The sequence below is a fragment of the Neltuma alba genome, unplaced genomic scaffold (assembly GCF_004799145.2).
Source record: "Neltuma alba isolate B1F8T4 unplaced genomic scaffold, ASM479914v2 tig00002556_pilon, whole genome shotgun sequence".
Lineage (NCBI taxonomy): Eukaryota > Viridiplantae > Streptophyta > Magnoliopsida > Fabales > Fabaceae > Neltuma > Neltuma alba.
In genome coordinates this window covers 1-18776 of record NW_021632914.1, presented here as the reverse complement: position 1 = coordinate 18776, position 18776 = coordinate 1, and the positions used below count along the sequence as shown (strand labels likewise).

Genomic DNA, 18776 nt, shown 5'->3' with positions numbered 1-18776 from the left:
TAAAAAGAAAAGTCCCTATACATGATATTTGATCTTTGTTTATTTATTTTGTCATAATATATTTTAAAACTTGTTAATTATATAAAAATCTTAAATACGAGACAGATGAATATATCCTTATATATAACTTCACAGATTTTATTTCGTCCTTTTATCATATTCCAAGAAGTTAACCTCTTAAAAAAAAATATTAAGGAGATAAAAGTATTTCATTTTGTTGAAAAAGAAACAGAGATAGAGGATGAAATTAAATTGAAATATCGACAAGTCTGAAATGCTAAAATAATTTATCTTTTATAATTAACAGTTTTAGAGTTATTTTAAAGATTCCATCCCGTTATTCAAGCTTCTTCTATGCAAGGACCCACCACTGGTATCCTATATACAAGTAGTTGAACGCAGGTTCTGTCGCCATTCTCGCCTTCTCTCTTTATGTTTGTGATCTTTTCTTCTCATTTTTCTTTTTCTGGTAACAATATTTTTGATGTTAAGTACTGTGTATAGGTATGATTAGAATCCTAAGTTATAAAAGAAAACAAAACAAAAGGCCAATATTCCTTCCCAACGAACAAAGGAGAAGTTACAAAGTACAACGTTGAGGTGCTTAATGCTTTTGTCGTCCGTCCAGGCCATGAAGATGACGACATATCATAACATCCAACAACTTCAACCATCAACTCAAAACTCCACCATTATGTTTCAATCAAACAAAATGTTTGATCTACGACATTAATGCTTCTCTGTACGTGGGAGCGAGTGAGTTGGATTCTACTTGTAATTTCAAGTCATTAATTAACATACTGTGTATGTTTTCCCCAAGTGAGTATCCAGCAACGAAAGAGAAGAAGTCTCTATCTATCCATTAAAGGATGAGAAATCAAAACGGTACATCTAACTGAGGCAACGGGTCAGCATCATTGGAATTTAATAAGCTTAGTTGCCTATTTGATCCAAGTAGAAGGGATTTGGACACCTTAAACATCATATCCTGGGTTTAATCCTTAAGGCAGTATGTATAAAAAAAAACATTGTTGGAAGGGATCCCTGCTATAACGTCTGACAGTATCTCAAGAGATTAGTCTCTTATTGTTCAGGTAAGAAGATACTCTAGGCAACAAAAAAAAAAGATTTGAAGTAATTATTTTTTGTTCACTAATAAATAGTAAAAATTGATACCATGAATTTTGCTTGGATTCTCATCTGAGGACCAAAGATTTGGACATTCCAACCATCATCCATGCTTATCCCGTCAATATGATTAACCAATGATCAATTCCATATTTTATATAGTAATGCTCACACCCTGAATGAATTAGACACACACACACATATATTGTGCGTGCAAATAATATTCCATTCATTGTAGGCCGTTTAGGCTTTTTAAATCACTCTCTTCAATTAGGCTCCTTTTTAAATCAAATCTATTAGAATAATAAATATTTTAATTAGTTTTTTCCCCTTAAATTATCTTTCATCCAACAAAAGAAACTCCCATGTCGGATTGAATTCACAATCTCATACTTTAAAAAAAAAAAAAGATGTTTAGTGTTGTTGAGTTAGAAAAGCCAAACAAGATGGTCAAGCAGTTTGATGATCTAAAATTTCATTAAGTTTTGCCTAGATAGTAAACTAATATTCTTTGCGAAAAATAAAAAATAAAAACTGGCTAAAAGGTGGAGTTAAAGGTTATCATTGGAAATTGAAAATAGGCTCCATATTGATTAGTATGCACGATTAAGCAAACTAGTTTCAGATTCATCCCATATTTTTTTAATAATTAATAACTAATAATGATAATAATTACTTTTTAAGATGGTGTCGTCGTGCCCACGCGAGCCGTTTCTATGATGCTGTAGGGTCCTCCTATCTAATTGAGTAATTTCACAATAATGCTACATTCATGAATCATCAACCATATATTTTATTTATTATATATTTAACATTTTATGATATAATATTATCTAATGTGTTCATGTGTTCGCCTGAGTCGTCATTTTTGAATTTTTCAGTAAAGCTTTAGTTGGGAGCTATTTTGGCACATAATATTTGACTATTTTTTCAGCAATGCGTGGGCCAATATAACCTAATCTTTATGTGATTTTTTTTTTAAAAAAATATTTTTAAGAAGTCATTGTAGCTTGATCTTTTAAACATCTCGCGCGCATAGCAAAGTTGAAGGCAAAAAATAAAAAGGACAGTTTTTAAAATGAAAGATTTTCGATTACAATAAGAGAAATTGTGATTAAAGCAACACAAAATTGTTAGTGAGAGTGTAATTAAGGGCTCCCACCAGTAATACACTTTATTAAGTGAGTTTTACTTTAATGTTCTTTAATCCCAATAAAGATAATTCATAACTATGACACAATAAAACGTTCGTCTTTAATTTATCTACTCCAGCTCTCTGATTAATTTTTCTTACTGCTACGTATTTAATTTAATTGATGAAAGCCATCATGTGTCCTAGAAATTTAATATGATTATTTTTAAAATTCATTTTCGGATAATAATTAGGTGCTACAATTTTGCATGGGACAACAATAATTTGCATCTTAAATTTGTATCTAGGTTCTGAGAATGTTTGCATATGTTTCTCTGGATTCAAATATTTTTCATGAAAGGATGAAAAAAGTTGGACGTTGCTTTGATCTTTTTGGAAAACCTTTAAGCTGGCATATTTGTACTTAAATTAATTTTGTAATGGGAGCATAATTAGGTTTAATTAAATTAGCTTTAAGGTGGGGGTAATGGAGGCATCTGATGAATTATAACCAGTGGGGCCAAATGAGACTGAAATACTTAATGGTGCAGATTTGATGAAGGCATAAATAACAAATTTTAAGCAGATCTAATCTATAAAATATTAAATTTAAATATTTAAAAATATTTTATGACATTTTTTCCCCCACAAAAAACATGATGATAATATAAGTCGGTGAAGGGCGGTGCAGCCCTAACCCAAAACCATAACAAAACAAGCATGACTTGTGAGGTTTTTTTGGCTTCCTTTGGCTACCTTTCTTCTTTTTGATCATCATAAATTACCTTGTCAGAAGTGATTCATTTCATTTTAGTTGCAAGTTGTTTTTTTAAAAAATATAATATCCGATATTTGATATTATTATATTAGATTTGAGCATTGTTGACTTCACAAATCATTTGAATTAGCTTATTTTAAATAAATTTAGGTTATGCAAAATAAATACGTGAGAAAAGTTTCATATAAGTTATTTATAATAAAAACAAATGAGCATATAAGGATAGCTTTCTCAATAATCTAATCCTTTCATTTAGAAGGCTAGAATCCTCAGCTTAAAGTTAATATTTTAGGGATAAGTTGTAGGCTTCAACAATTTTTTAAGAGAAAACAGATGAAAATGTTGGTGAAGAAAAATGAAAGGAGAAGATATTTCTGTGATGACAAGAAAGTTTCCATTTGATGAAGGCAAGAGGGTTGTCCAGAATATGAATTAAATACGGAACAAGAAAGCTTGTTAACAAAGCAAGATTGGTGAATTAGAAGTTGTGAGGAGTAGCAAAAAGTGAATTTGATTAATTGAAGAGAGTGGGGAAGGAAATGTTAAAATATTAAAAGCAGAGAGCCGCTTAGGAAACAAATCCACATTATGAAATCAAGCATCTGCAGCCACAAAATAGGTCCCACCCTTCAACTTTAGGGTTGGTCCCACCACTTCATTAGAGGAGCTGGCATGAATCAATCTCAAAATAATCCGCCTCCAAGGAAAATTCCAGTGCTCTGTTTTGTGTCATTACAGACTCAGATTATTTTGACCTCAAAACATCACACCAAAAAACAGAATCCCTATCATATACATTTATATTTATATATATACCTAAAAAAAAATTTCTCCGATTCTAAATATAAAACCCATTTTATAGTGTAAATTACACTACAGAATAAGTTTTATATTTAGAACAAGAGGGAGTAACATTCTTTAAATTTCTTTGACTTAAGTTCCTTTCTTTCTTTTTCTCTAAACTCAGTCCCCTCTTATTTCTAGTTGTCAGCATATTATTAAATACCATGGAATTATATGAGATCAATATGGAATGTATTCATTATTCTATTTACTTTCTCCCAAAAAAAAAAAGGTTTGAACCCAGACGTGGCTAATTATAATCTCAGCATGAATAAAAGCATACAGCTACTTCTTATAAAACCTAAACAGTTTCCTTCGCTTGTGTTATACTCTGCCCACAATAAAAGTTTGCACATCTTGTCTGAAAATTCTCTTCCCTCTGAAACTTTGTGCTAATCTCTCTCTCACTTCCCCCACAACCCCTCCCCCCCCCTCTCTGTCTCTGCAACACTTGACTCAATTCTTATCTGATTTTCCTTCCAAGCCTTTTCTTCTTTTGTACATATCAACAACACAGCATCATCTATCCATGGCTGCCAACAAGTTTGCTACCATGTTGCATAGAAACACCAACAAAATCACTCTTGTTCTCGTTTATGCCATCCTGGAGTGGATTCTGATCATCCTTCTTCTACTAAACTCTCTCTTTTCTTTCTGTATATTGAAATTCGCCGATTACTTTGGCCTCAAAAGACCTTGTGTGTGGTGCACTAGGATTGATCAGATCATCGAGCCCGGCAACAGCAGGAAATGTTTGAGAGATCTTGTGTGCGATGATCATGCCTCTGAGATTTCCAAACTGGGTTTCTGCTCGACTCATCGGAGACTAGCTGAATCGGAGGATATGTGTGAGGATTGCTCATCCTCATCTCAGACAGATTACGTCAAAATTTCGAAGAACTTTGGTTTCTTTCCATGGATGAAGCAGATTGGTATGATTCAGGATGCTCATGATATGGGAATTGAAGATGAAAAGGAAAGTTTGAGTTGTTCTTGCTGTGGCGTTCGCTTGGACAGCAGACCCTACTCTCCTTGTATTCTGATTAAACCTTCTTTGAGCTTTCTGGATTATACCAAACAGAAGAAAAATTTTATTACAGAAGGTGGGGTTGATGCAGAGCTTGATAAGGATAGTCTCTCAGATCGTATCAGATTGGATTTTGCAGCTGATCACCATGAAGATGAACGAAGCACTGAAGAAAACAAGAAAAGTCACATGGTCTCTGATGTTGACGGGGGTTCAGCTGGAAGGGGAGAGGAGGATGACGACACTTGTGCTTGCTCTGTTTGTGATAATTTGAAGGAGATTATGGATGATCAAGATTACAAGTTGGATTGGGATCAAGATAAAGAACAAGAAGCCACTGAGGAGCAAAATCCTAATATCCCCAAAGATGATCAATCTTGCGACATGTCCTCAGCTCAAGTTTCCGCAACTGACGAGAAAACTCAGGGAACTTCACTTCGGCATCTGGAATTTTTAATTCATGGTGATGATTGCAGATTGATCCCTATTGAGAACCAAAATCAAAATGTGGGAGATCATGGAATTGACAGCAACGAAGATGTTATTTTGGACTTTGACATGCAAGGTGATGCAGAAGCTGAACCAGCCATGGAGAATTGGCATACTTCGGTGAATTCTGAGGCAGTATCTCCAGCTCGTGAGAGTACAGAGGCTTCCGATATCAATTGGCTTGAATCAGTTGAAGTAAGAACCAGAGAGGAACCCTCAGGATTTCAAGAAGAAGAAAATTTGGAGCAGAAGCACCAAGAAGACTCACCTATGGTTGATAATGTTGAAGCAAACAAGGAAACAAGAGAAGAAACATGTACGAATATTTCTCCAGGTTGTAATAATATGTCTCCTCTGTTCTCCTTTTTTTCTTTTCCTTTTTTTTTTTCCTGTGGTTATTGTCTTCCTTGGTTTTCATACACAGTTCTAATATATGGCCATGTCTGCAGCATCTGAAGAGGCGGCACAAATGCAGGGTGATGAATCTGAAGCAGATGTCTCAATTGGGACTGAAATTCCTGAACATGAACCAGTGGATGAATTTCAAAGACAAGATATTCTCTTGGATTCAAATCAAAATGAAAAAGGTGAGGCTCGAATTTCTATCTACTATCTTCTTCCATGAGTCTGTACTTTTATTTTTCTAATACAGAAGTTTTTAATTGAGTTTATCTATCTTCAAATATATGATTAGGTCATGACAAAGACGAGGAAGAATTTGTAGAATTTAGAACCATGGTGGTTGAACCAAAGATACCAGTGGAAAACAATAATTTGTCATCTTTGGAGATTAGTGAAAATGAGAATGAGAAAGTTCCAGATACCCCCACTTCTGAAAATGAGGATGAGAGAGTTCCTGATACACCCACTTCTCTTGAGAATCTTCATCAGCTACACAAGAAATTGCTACTACTTGAGAGGAAAGAATCCGGAGCAGAAGATTCATTGGATGGAAGTGTCATTAGCGACATTGATTGTGGTGAGCTAACCACTGAGAAATTAAAATCAGCATTGAAGGCTGAAAGAAAGGCTTTAAATGCTCTATACGCAGAGCTAGAAGAAGAGAGGAGTGCATCTGCCATAGCGGCCAGTCAGACAATGGCAATGATAAATAGGCTTCAGGAAGAGAAAGCGGCAATGCAGATGGAAGCTTTGCAGTACCAAAGGATGATGGAAGAACAATCTGAGTACGATCAAGAGGCTTTGCAGCTTCTGAATGAGCTTATGGTAAAGAGGGAGAAAGAGAACCAAGAGCTTGAAAAGGAGCTTGAAGCATATCGAAGGAAGGTTCAAGAGTACGAAATTAGAGAGAAAACTATGATGTCAAGAAGGGATTGCACAATAAGAAGCAGAACTTCATCTCCTTGTTGTAGCAATGCAGGAGAGAGTGATGGACTATCTATTGATCTTAATCATGAAGCAAAGGAAGAAAACGGCTTCTACAACTATCAAGAAATCAGCAGCAACAAAAACACCCCAGTGGATGGTGTTCTATACTTGGAAGAATCATTGTCAAGCTTTGAGGAAGAGAGGGTATCAATTCTAGAGCAGCTGAAAGTATTGGAAGAAAAGCTGGTGAAGTTGAATTACGAAGAAGAACATGATTCTGATGATATCAAATCCACAGAACATCTTTGTGTTGAGAATGGGAATGGATTCCATGATTATGACGATTATAGAGATCAGGTAAATGGATTTGCAAATGGTCATGCAGAGGAAATCAATGGTAAGCATCATCAAGGGAAGAAAATCGTGGTTCCAAAAGCCAAGAGACTTCTTCCACTTTTTGATGCAATTGTTGATGCAGAAGCCGAAGATGGGGTGTTTCATGGTGAGGAGAACGGACTGCATTTTGATTCCTTGCAAAATGGTTCAGCAGAAAAGGCTGAATTGGAGGAGGAGAAACTTGTAGTAGAAGAGATCGATAATGTTTACGAGAGACTCCAAGCACTTGAAGCAGACAGAGAGTTCCTTAAGCACTGTATGAGCTCCTTGAGAAAAGGGGACAAAGGCCTAGACCTTCTCCAAGAAATTTTACAACATCTTCGTGATCTGAGAAATGTCGAAGTCAGAGTCAGGAATATGAGCGATCTTACTTCCTAAAGAAGTTTATTATCAGCTAAGCCACTACATTAAAAAGAGGTAAAATTCCTAATCTTCCTTTTCATTGGAACGCCATTTTTCTCTTGATTATTTATTGGGACAGAACTTGTTGATTTATTAGGCCCTTGTTAAATTCCTAATCTTCCTTTTCATTGGAACGCCATTTTTCTCTTGATTATTTATTGGGACAGAACTTGTTGATTTATTAGGCCCTTGTTAAATTCCTAATCTTCCTTTTCATTGGAACGCCATTTTTCTCTTGATTATTTATTGGGACAGAACTTGTTGATTTATTAAGCCCTTGTTAAATGCAGATTTGCCACGTTGGAGTTGATCCGCAAGTTGCAAATCAGGCATGCATCATACAGAACACCAAAGCATCAGTTCATTTTTATCATTAAAAAAATGCCAGCGGAAGTTCTTCCCTGATGGAGAAGGGAGAATCCGGGTATGGTCTGTTTGAATCATGGTGGACAACAAAATGGAGCCTGCCATTTTCTGTTCTATTTTGAATCCTCGTTTTATTGTCCATGTAAACCCAAATTTTTATGGGTTGCGTCGAGAACTTTAGGTAGTCTCAACCTGCTAAAGATAAGTAACCTGAGTAAATTATGAACAAATATATAGGCATGTCAGGTTCATCATTTTTAGTGAAACTCAAACTGACCTCTGCATGCTTATGTATTTATTTATAATTTCACTTGGTACACTTATTCTTTGGTAGGTGGGGTCTACTGAAGAGATTGAGAATCTCTTTGGTTGTGTCCATCATCACCTTCTAGGGGAAAGAAGGATGATGAGAGTATGTGTGTGAAGGCTAATGAGGAAAAGCCACCCTGTCAAATTGTATTTTGTGAGGAAAGGCCTGGCTCTGCAGAGCTGGATTGATCCAACAAAATGTTGCTGTGCCAGGTAAATAGGGCATTAGTTTATTAGACGGACAGAATTAGGACCCACTAGTTTTGTCAACTTTTAAATCTTTTTTTGGGGAGCAGGGAAAAAGGAGAGGTAAGGAGCCTCTTTCTTGTCCCTTTGTCTCATCTTTTGCATTATTGCATCATATGAGAGTTTGTTTTTATTTCGGAGAGGGAAAATTGAGCTGAGTCACTTGTATACTACATGTATTCATTTTTGTAATTATATAAAAAAGTGAGTGTTTGTTTTTGTTATTTGGGAGTAATCTGGGCACTGTGGCTTTTGATTTGGATGGATGTTGCAGAGCACTAAAAAATTGAGATCAGAGCCAAATATTACTTTCACAATTGATTTTTCTTCAAGAAGAAAACAATTTTTTGGGTAGGCAGAAAACAACAGGTTCATATACTTGCATGTTTTTTTCTTGAATGCGGTGGAAGTGAAAACAACAGGTTCCTTCAAGGAGAACACTTTCCCAGAAACATATATCGCCGTCGAAAATACTACCTCCGGTCCTAATTATAAGATTTCGTTTGTAGTTACTTCCGGTAGACAGGATCTTAGTAGTGAGCTAACATTCTTGGACTGGGTTTGAAATGAAACATGAACACAATATTGGTCAAGACTACAAGCAGATATTTTAAGTAAAATGAAGGAAATTACATGGGCCAGCAACCAGTGAGGGCCATCGATTCAAAGAAGAAACCAAGTTATGCGAAAGTGGGATGTGATCGCAGGGTCTTGAGCAGGGGAGGTTTTCTCTGCAAGTTCTTTCATTGGAGTTTGCGCGCTTGTATGTCTGAGTTGACGTCTCCTCTCCCGTCGGGGCAAAATGAATATCCCTTTGGGCTTTGGGTCACCGTATCGGCCCATTCTGCTTGTGACTGTTGTGGACTCACCCGTTCGTGTCTATATGGGCCTGGCCCACTTAATTTATGGCACAACAAACATGAACATAATCGTAAGCACGGGTTCTCAAATTCGAGTCCATCTATATAGATATGTAAAATGTGATCGGGAGGGTTATTCCTAATTGGGCCTTGAACGGGAGGATCAAACACTTAACCCTTTTTCTGGTTTTTTTGTTGGTTAATGATGCTCTGATACAATTAAATGGCCATATATAAAAAGGAGAATAACATAAAAATAATAGATAAGTGGTTTTAACAGATTTTGACTTGTCAAACTTATTATAAGAGTAGCAAATATGAGTCATTTTTTTTTGAAATTCAATCATTATTTTTCTATGATTGCATGAAATGGAATGGAGTAAATCACATAGGCCACCAACCCGGCAACCCGCAGCGGTGAGTCCAGAAAATACTGCGGAAAAAATTGCAGATGGCGCTGTGTTGTTTGGTTTGACATTTCATATGGCGTGAGAAGGAAGGGCCTGGAAGCCTTGCTTCGTTGTACAAACTCAGTCAAATGAGAGAGACGGACCAAATTTTTCAATTAATTTTTAAAATACTGTTAGTGGGATTTGACGAAGATATTAAGCTTAACTTATTTAGCAGTGGCCAAGCAGGCAAGGCACTGAATGTCATATTAAAACTCTTTTTTTTTTTAAATGTCTTCTCATCGTCTTGCTCATTGGCATTCACTATTAAAAAAAAAAAAAAAAAAGGAAAGGAAAGCTGATCAACAATAGCCTAAATGAAAGGCCATCTTAAGACAATTATCTGTTATGCCAATAAAATTCTTTATATATATATATATATATATATATTTTGCCAATTAATTTAACTTTTAATGTTGAAATATGCCAAGATGGTTTTAAGTAGGTCCTTTAAATCATAAAGTTGCTAAATTGCTTTGGAAATGGTTTTGACTGTGCTAATAAATGATACTCGTCTGGTCTTTAATATAGGACCTAATTGTTGAGTTGGTTTTGGTACTAAATATAAGACACATTTGTCATATTTATCAATTTTTTTTAAATTACCCCTATAGATACTCTCTCAATTATAATCAAGTAGAAGAGAAAGATGGGGTATTAAGAAAGATGATTATGGTATTTTAAGAAAAACGTATCACATTTCTTATAATTAACTAACTTACATAACTTTTTTAATTTAATCAAATTAGTTAATTGAGTCTTATATTAAAGATAGGAGGAATAATATAGTTTGATTGGTTTTTTTTGTTTTGTTTTTGGACTGAAATAGTTTGATTGGCTTTGCTAGCGGTCAAAAAGTTATGGAGAAAAATATTGGAAGATAGTGGAATGGCCAGCTAATAAGGTTAATACTTAATGGTTCCGTAAAATAACAACTCAACCCAACACCATTTATTCTTAATAGGGATTGCATTAAAAAAAATTTTACGTATGGATCATAACATCGAAATTTTTAATTAAGTTTTCACCTTACGGAGTTAAAAGAATATATAGACCAGGAGAGTTTGCTGCCTCTCAACATTGGGTCACTCAAACGAATCCGAGCGAACACATGACCAATACAAATAATTAACATTTAATTAAAAGTATAATACTTCTCCCATCCTAAATATAAGATCCAGGATCTTATATTTAGGAAGAGAGGTATCTTATATTTAGGACGAGAAAAGTATTATACTTTTAATTAAATGCTTTATACTACAAAAAGTATTTAAGACCAGAGTAGTACTATTTTTATTGTTAATAAAAAAGTTAGTTGAATGTTTATTTTGGTTTTAAATATAAAATTTTAATTTATTTTACATTTAATATTTATTTATTTTGTTTCCAAGTAATCCATGTGGTGATGACACATATTAAAGAATTTTCAAACAATATTTTTAATACATATAATTAATAAAAATATTTTTAAAAAAGACAATATATATTTATATTTATTATAAATAATTAACTTAACTAATTTTATTAACATATGTAAAAATTAATTACTTTTAACGTAAGGAATGAACATGGTATGAATTTTGAACGATACAACAAATTTATAACACGATGCAAAGCATGGAGAGGAACACAATTAACAAAAAAGAAGAAACGAACCAAAGAAGATTTAAGGCTCGCGGGTCCTGTGATGAGCATTCTAAACAGGGACGAGTTGACGAGAAGGAGCTTTCATGGGGGACAACGACGAAGTTTGGCGGCATCTGGTAGTGACGGGAAAAGTAACAGGCTGTTCTCTCTTTACTCGGGGGGATTAATGTGAAGTGAATTGTGAGCCTTGACTTTTCTTCTAGTTTCCACCCGTTCTGCGGCCCCGTGGCATAAAGGCAAGCATCAGCACCAAGTCAAGCAGGCGTCCCTGGGTCACTAAACACGCTTCCATTTTCATATTTTCCACATTTTTTTTGTTATGTTCTCTTACTCTACAATCTCTCTTCATCTCTCTTCTTCTTCTTCATAGTATCCAATTTTCCCGTCCTCTACCCCAGTTCTCATTTTCCCCCGGCAAATCAATTGCAGAACGCACGGTGATTACTACTCTCATTAGGGGGGTTCCTCTGTTTTTTGTTCCATGGGCTGGTTTTGGGAAGCAAAAGCAACATGACCAAATCTCTCAGTTTTCTGCATAATCTGATTAAACCCTTCAGACTCGGTTCTAGTAAAGGTGAAGAATATAATCTGATTCCTTCTCTTTTGGTTTCATTGCACCTTGTGGTCGTTAGGTATTTGATTCGGATGGCCTCACTGCTTTTGTTCGGTTGTGTTTGATCAGAAGGAGGCAACGAAGAAGAGTTAGAGAGAATTGCTGCCCAGGAACAAAAGATCTTTACCTATGAAACCTTACTTGCTGCTACAAAAAATTTTCATTCTCATCACAAGCTTGGTGAGGGAGGTTTTGGACCCGTCTACAAGGTACGATCCAGGATGGATTTCCCCAATTGTTTATGCTTGGTTGCTAGGTAAAGCTGGACAGAGAAAATTGAGCGGGAAGAATTCTTTATTCTTCTTGCAATGGTTGAGGAAGATTCAATCTTTCATGTTTATAAAACTCTAAGAGGGGTTGGACGATTTTGAAATTTTGGAAAGTTTTATTCCGCCCAATCAAGATTGGATGCAAGGAATTCGCTGATCAATTCCTGAAGCTTCAATGTTTTGCAAAATGTCCCACAGAAAATGAGATTTTTTGTTCCCCGGGGGAGGGGGTGCTTTTTCATGGTAAACCGAGATCCTTAGACCTACTCCAACTGCTGTTGATTTTCTCTTCTTTTGTTTTCTTTCCCTTTTTCACTTGCAGGGGAAGTTGGACGATGGAAGAGAGATTGCGGTAAAGAAGTTATCGCAAAGCTCAAATCAAGGGAACAAAGAGTTCATGAATGAGGCCAAGTTGTTGGCTCGTGTGCAGCACCGGAATGTGGTGAATTTGTTGGGTTATTGTGCCCATGGCACAGAGAAGCTACTTGTGTATGAGTATGTTCCTCATGAGAGCCTTGACAAACTTCTATTCAGTAAGTTTTTCTGTTCCTCTTCTGTTCAATAATCATAGATGAATGATATCGGCTGAGATGATATTTATTTTGAAAATTAATACAGAACTTGCATTTCTTATCTCAGATTTTGAAATGTAAAACGTTATTTGGCCCACAGATATTTAACCTGGTATTCTTTTTTGTAGAATTTTTCTCATATTATCTTTCTTTCTCGTTTTCTTTTTCTATACCTCCTCAATTGAGAGAAGTTAAATTTAATTCCTGCTTATTGCTTAAGCTAACCTCTGGGTCCAAATTCTACCACCGATGAAGTGAATGGGTTGTTTTCCTTAAACCCGTTTTCAGTTAGGCAGGCTGACTGGCGATTTGGTATTTACGTTTGAAATCTCTATTAGGGTCGAACTAATTCCTCTTTTCCATGGCTTTTCCCATAGACTCAAAAAGCGGTATTTTTTATCGCAGACACCTGGAATTTTAATGTCCAATTTCGTTATCAGTAACAACCCCGTAAACCTTAGGCCATCCATCCTCCTATCCATCTTCTTTTCCTTTCTGCACTCTTTGAATAAATTATTTCCTGGGAACTCCCAAAGCGGCTGCACTTAAGATTAAGAGTTAAGAAATTGACTTTGCATCAATAGAATTCCTCAATGGATCCATTAATTGCGTAGATAAAATTGTGCTAAATCAAACACCCCTTTTGACTGGTCTTTGCACATCCATCATGATTCAATTAGAAGAAAAAGCCCTTCAATCTCTGTGTGTGTGTGTGTGTGTGTGTGTTTCTCCCAAAAATTCATATGTTGCTGTTGGCTAACCACTAAGATTAAATTTGGTTTTCCAATTTCTGTGAAGAAAACAGGATGATTTTTAAAAAAAAAAAATCCTCCCCGCACTCAATCCGGTTAAGCTATAATTTACAATGGGAATGACGCTGAGAAAGATTGTGATTGATTGATCTCAAAATTTTGTGTTAGATGGATGATATAAAAAAGCTTGGTAGATATCCCTATCTGTTGTTGGGAGTTGTCAAGAATATGTAATACTCCTCCGATCCTTGATATAAGACCTTATACACACTAGTATAGGGATCTTATCTTTAGGATCGGAGAAGTATAATGTAACAGTTGCTCGTGTAAGGAGTCAGTATAAACTAGTTTATGAGTTCCACGCAATTGAAGGGATGCACTGATTCCAAGAAATTTTTATTTTCTCATACAAGTACTTGGTGCAAGGAACATATTTAAAGAAAGTTTCTTTTAGGCACAAGGGCAAGGGCTAATGGCATAAAATTTGTGAAGTGTTATCTTGCTATTGTTGGACCTTGCCTCTGTACCATTGGCCTGCAGAGTCTATGCCTGTCAAGTCAACATTTAGTGCTATCCGTATTCTTTTGTGCCGCTGTTAGACAGAGAGTTTGATAGAAAACGTGCTTTTTTTTTTTTTTGTTAATTGCAGAATCTCACAGAAAAGAGCAGCTGGATTGGAAAAGGAGGTTGGACATAATCACAGGCATAGCAAGAGGCTTACTCTATCTTCATGAAGACTCGCACAGCTGCATCATCCACCGAGACATCAAGGCCAGTAATATCTTGCTCGATGACAAATGGATGCCCAAGATTGCAGACTTTGGCATGGCTCGTCTCTTCCCTGAGGATCAAACTCACGTCAATACACGGGTGGCTGGCACCAAGTATGCTTTTCAACTTTGACCTCTTCCCTAGATATTGCTTGATGGAAACAAATTTTGGTTATAGGACCCCACCAAACTTTGAAAAATAAGCAGCAAATCCAAGATTCATTGTTGACAATTTAAGAATAGTATCAAAATATCTATTGATTAGTCAACTATCTTAAAAAAGGTTGAATGACAATTTAAGACCTCATGAAAAGGTTAACATCAAACCGGGACCTCATAACAACTTAAATTCTCAAATTTTAGTACTCAGTGTCTCATATTTCAGAACTGACAGCTTTTGAGAAGTTCCAATCTGACATTAACTTTGTTATCAGGTCCATATTTGTCATTCTCTCTTTTAAAAATGAAGTTAGCATGGTCATGTGAATAAAGTAGATTTGTGTCTTGTAAAATTGTGAATATACAGTGGATATATGGCTCCAGAGTATGTGATGCATGGGCATTTATCAGTGAAGGCAGATGTGTTTAGCTATGGGGTTTTGGTTCTGGAGCTGATAAGTGGCCAAAGAAACTCAATGTTTAGCCCTGAGATGGATGCACATAATCTCCTTGATTGGGTAAGATTGATTTATCCAATGTCTTGGCTTCTTTATGAGGTTTTAGGTGTAGGCTCTTTGACCTTTCCGGTTTTCCAATAACCTTTTTCTTTTTTTGTTTGATTAATTTATGCTCATGGTGGGTCACAACCGCGTGACATTCGTTCACCAGCACTGAAAAGGATATAAGCCCCAAAATCCAAACCCCACTTAATTAATTCGTCCCGCGTTCATGCGTGCATAGCGTTTATGACTTTGCTACCATCAAAGCCTTTGGGTAGAGAAAATTCAACAGCCAGATTAATCGCATCTTGAGAAGCCTCCAAGAAACTTATCTGCCCTACACCCTCCCGGGCAAAAAAGTTATTCCAATAATCCTAGTTGTCAGGTTTTACAGTTTACACGATAATAAAGAAAATTAACTTTTTTAGTTGCTGAAAGGATTTGCCTTTTGCTCGTTTGTTCTGCCCCGGAAAAAAAAATCCTGAAAAATATTTTAATATGATAATAGATGAAATTATTAGCATCCTAATTTGGGAAAGAAATGAACTAAGTATTGTGTTCATGTGTGAAGGAAGAGCTGTGAATGAAGTTTCCATATCAGACATATCTAAGAAATAATGTGTTGTTGCCTTTGTTCAGGCATACAAGCTTTACAAGAAAGGGAGGAGCTTAGAAATGGTTGACCCTGCAATAGCAGGTTCAGCAGAAGATCAAGTAGCAATGTGCATACAACTGGGTCTGCTATGCGTTCAAGGGGATCCACATATCCGGCCAAGCATGCGGCGCGTGGTGGTGATGCTGTCAAAGAAGCCGGGCCACATGGATGAGCCGACTAGACCAGGAGCGCCTGGTTCCAGATACAGAAGACCTCGCAGGCGCTCCACATTTTCTACCGCAGCTGGTACTTCAGGTGCTGACTCTGATTCTCGGACTTCTGACTCAAGCAGTAACTATACCACCATCGCAACAACACCGGGAACAAGCTCCAGCGCTCGGGAAATTGACCCTCGTGGAAAACGTCCCATGCATGAGGCTTAGGCTTACTCTCCCTGGAGAGGGAGATTGGGGCTAATGTTGGTTTTGTTATTCCTTCTTTTCTCTTGTCTGTGATGTAGAAATATATGAGATAGAGTGTAAATAATGAGAGGGATTAGCTATGGATTGGAGAGGATTAACTTAATAACAATTGATTCTTTTTTCCTTTTCTTTTTTCAGATATGGTTAAAGGATCTTAATTCTTTGTGTAAATAATGCTGGGAAATTAATTGAATTCTTGTTATTCATCTTACCCCAGGACTCGTAATTGCTCATTCTAGATCTTCGCCACGCAAAATGTCAATCAAACGAGTGAATCTAGACACGTTACGCTCTGCTGAAATTATCATATCTGTGCCTTCATTCATGGCCAAGTGATCATAGTAATGCACTTAATGGCTGTTAAGTTGAATCAAACGAGATTTCAGGCAAAAAAAAAAAATCAAACGAGATTTAGTCATTAAGTTATCCGAGTAACAGCTGGTTAATGTTCGAGATTTAAACTCGACATTGACGTTTTCATATGTGTGGGTGTTTAAAATTATATTGTGACAGCCAACCATGCTCAGATATATAACAAAATAATTGTTAAAAGAAAAATTAAAGTGATAATTTAATATTTCATTTTTTCATTGTCATTTATAATTTTTTCCCCGATCATCTCATATTGTGAATTTATATGGAGCCAACCATGCTTAGATATATAACAAAATAATTGTTAAAAGAAAAATTAAAGTGATAATTTAATATTTCATTTTTTCATTGTCATTTATAATTTTTTCCCCAGTCATCTCATACTTTTTCTCATACTCATTCATAATGTTAATTAAAAATGTATTGATTAGAGAAACATATCCCACACCACAACAAAAACAGAGTGAGTAATAATAATCAAATAATTGCTATAATTCATCGTCAATCATCATGCTAAAAATTAAAATTAAAGTTAAAAACAGACTTGCAAAATTCCAAGTTTTCCTTTATATTTTATGTTTTATACCAATTTATTTTAGTAACAATGAACTTTTTCGAAAGTTAAAAATGTGAATGAATTTCCAATATAAAGAATATATGACCAAAATTTAAGTTCTCATCCTAATGCAGGGAATGATGCCTCTTCAACTGCTCCGCCTCAGCCGTCGTTCGTCAATACTCTACAGTGAGCTTCACAGACTGAGCAGGCTCTTCCGAGACAGGGAGAAAATGGATATGGCCGCAACTATATCGACGAGCTCATCCCTCTCCTCCATTCTCAGAAACCCTCAATTGCTCGCACCCTCCAAATTCAAATTCACGCCCCTCACATCGTCGTCGCCTTCTTCCTTCCCTCTCCACTGTCCAAACCCATCTCCATCTCCACGAGATCCAGTGTTTCGCCCATTCCCAAGTCCTTAGCGGATGGCACCGCTTCCTCCTCCTCTCTCACATCCAACTACCCCCTCTCATCTCCTAAGAACCTCAAATCTCGCCTCCAAAGTGGCGAATCCCTTTATGGCCTCTTCCTCCTCACCTTCTCTCCCACCATTGCCGAGATCGCAGGTCTCGCCGGATACGATTTTGTTGTTGTCGATATGGAACACGGTCACGGTGGCATCTCTGATGCGCTGCCCTGCCTCCATGCACTCGCTGCCGCCGGAACCGCCGCGATTCTCCGGGTTCCCGAAACTTGCCCCACCTGGACTAAGAAGGCTCTCGATCTAGGTCCACAGGGGATCATGTTCCCAATGATTGAGAGCGCGAAAGACGCTAAGGAAGCGGTTTCGTATTGCCGGTTCCCGCCCGCGGGAATTCGCGGCTCCGCCCACCCGACTGTGAGGGCATCAGGGTACGGGATCGATGAAGGGTATTTGAATAATTACCAGGACGACCTGCTGATCATGTGTCAAATTGAATCGGAGAAAGGGGTGAAGAAGGCTGGTGAGATCGCGGCCGTTGATGGGGTTGACTGCATTCAGATGGGTCCGTTGGACCTTAGTGCTAGCTTGGGGTACTTGTGGGGACCCTGGTAACAAGAAGGTGAGAGAAGCGATGAGGGCGGCTGAGAAAGCAGTGCTCGAGAGCAGAAGGACAGCAATGGCGGTGGCGGCGGAGCTTACTTAGCTGGGTTTGCGATGCCGCATGATCCGGCCCTGGATCTACGTCACGTGGATATAGCATGGTGTCTGGTGCTACAGATGTGGGGTTATTTAGAAGTGTCGCGGTGGAGGATGTGCTGATATTTAAGACGAGCTTGATGGAAGAGAGCTCTGATGATGAGCGTGGAGATGACAAGGATGGTGATGAGAAGTATTGGAGTGAATGAGGGACGCCTCTGCTTGTTGCTTTTTGGATGGTACTTTCTTTGTTTATTTTTCTTGCTAGATTACCTCAGCTTTGTAAATGTGGCGATTTTTAGTGTTTTTGGATTATTCACTCTGAGCTTCTCAGTTTCCTTGTCATGCATTGGTCTTGAATCCAAGCTACATGTTGACGGCTAAAAATCTGTAATGTATTTGAGTAATTTGACAACACCATTGTTTTTCCTCGTAAATAATGGTGCAAAGGAGTATCCTTGTTTGTAATGGGGTTGTGTGTGCGATTGCAGAGTTTTGGCATCCGTCTAAACGCACCCTTAGGAATTTCGTGTTCCATTTTGATGCTGGAGAGAGAGAATAGAGAAACATTAGTCTTGTTTTTTTTTGAATGATTCAACAAGGAATACATCA

The 18776-nt window shown here is 36.9% G+C and overlaps 2 protein-coding genes and 1 pseudogene across 2 annotated transcripts; all 3 read left to right on the top strand.

Moving 5' to 3' along the window:
- The first annotated feature begins 4264 nt into the window (after positions 1-4264).
- Positions 4265-8669, top strand: LOC114732346 (myosin-binding protein 2). Its single transcript, XM_028919638.1, has 4 exons — positions 4265-5731; positions 5847-5984; positions 6092-7539; positions 7815-8669. Exons 1-3 carry the CDS (start codon positions 4411-4413, stop codon positions 7498-7500), a joined length of 2868 nt encoding a protein of 955 aa, XP_028775471.1. The 5' UTR covers positions 4265-4410; the 3' UTR covers positions 7501-7539; positions 7815-8669.
- Positions 8670-11694: 3025 nt separating this feature from the next.
- Positions 11695-16324, top strand: LOC114732267 (putative receptor-like protein kinase At4g00960). The gene is made up of 6 exons (XM_028919568.1): positions 11695-11975; positions 12084-12223; positions 12606-12816; positions 14257-14491; positions 14904-15054; positions 15676-16324. The coding sequence occupies exons 1-6, from the start codon at positions 11912-11914 to the stop codon at positions 16072-16074; spliced, it is 1200 nt and encodes a 399-aa protein (XP_028775401.1). The 5' UTR covers positions 11695-11911; the 3' UTR covers positions 16075-16324.
- Positions 16325-17237: 913 nt separating this feature from the next.
- On the top strand, positions 17238-18632 carry LOC114732421 (5-keto-4-deoxy-D-glucarate aldolase-like; annotated as a pseudogene).
- Positions 18633-18776: the final 144 nt, after the last annotated feature.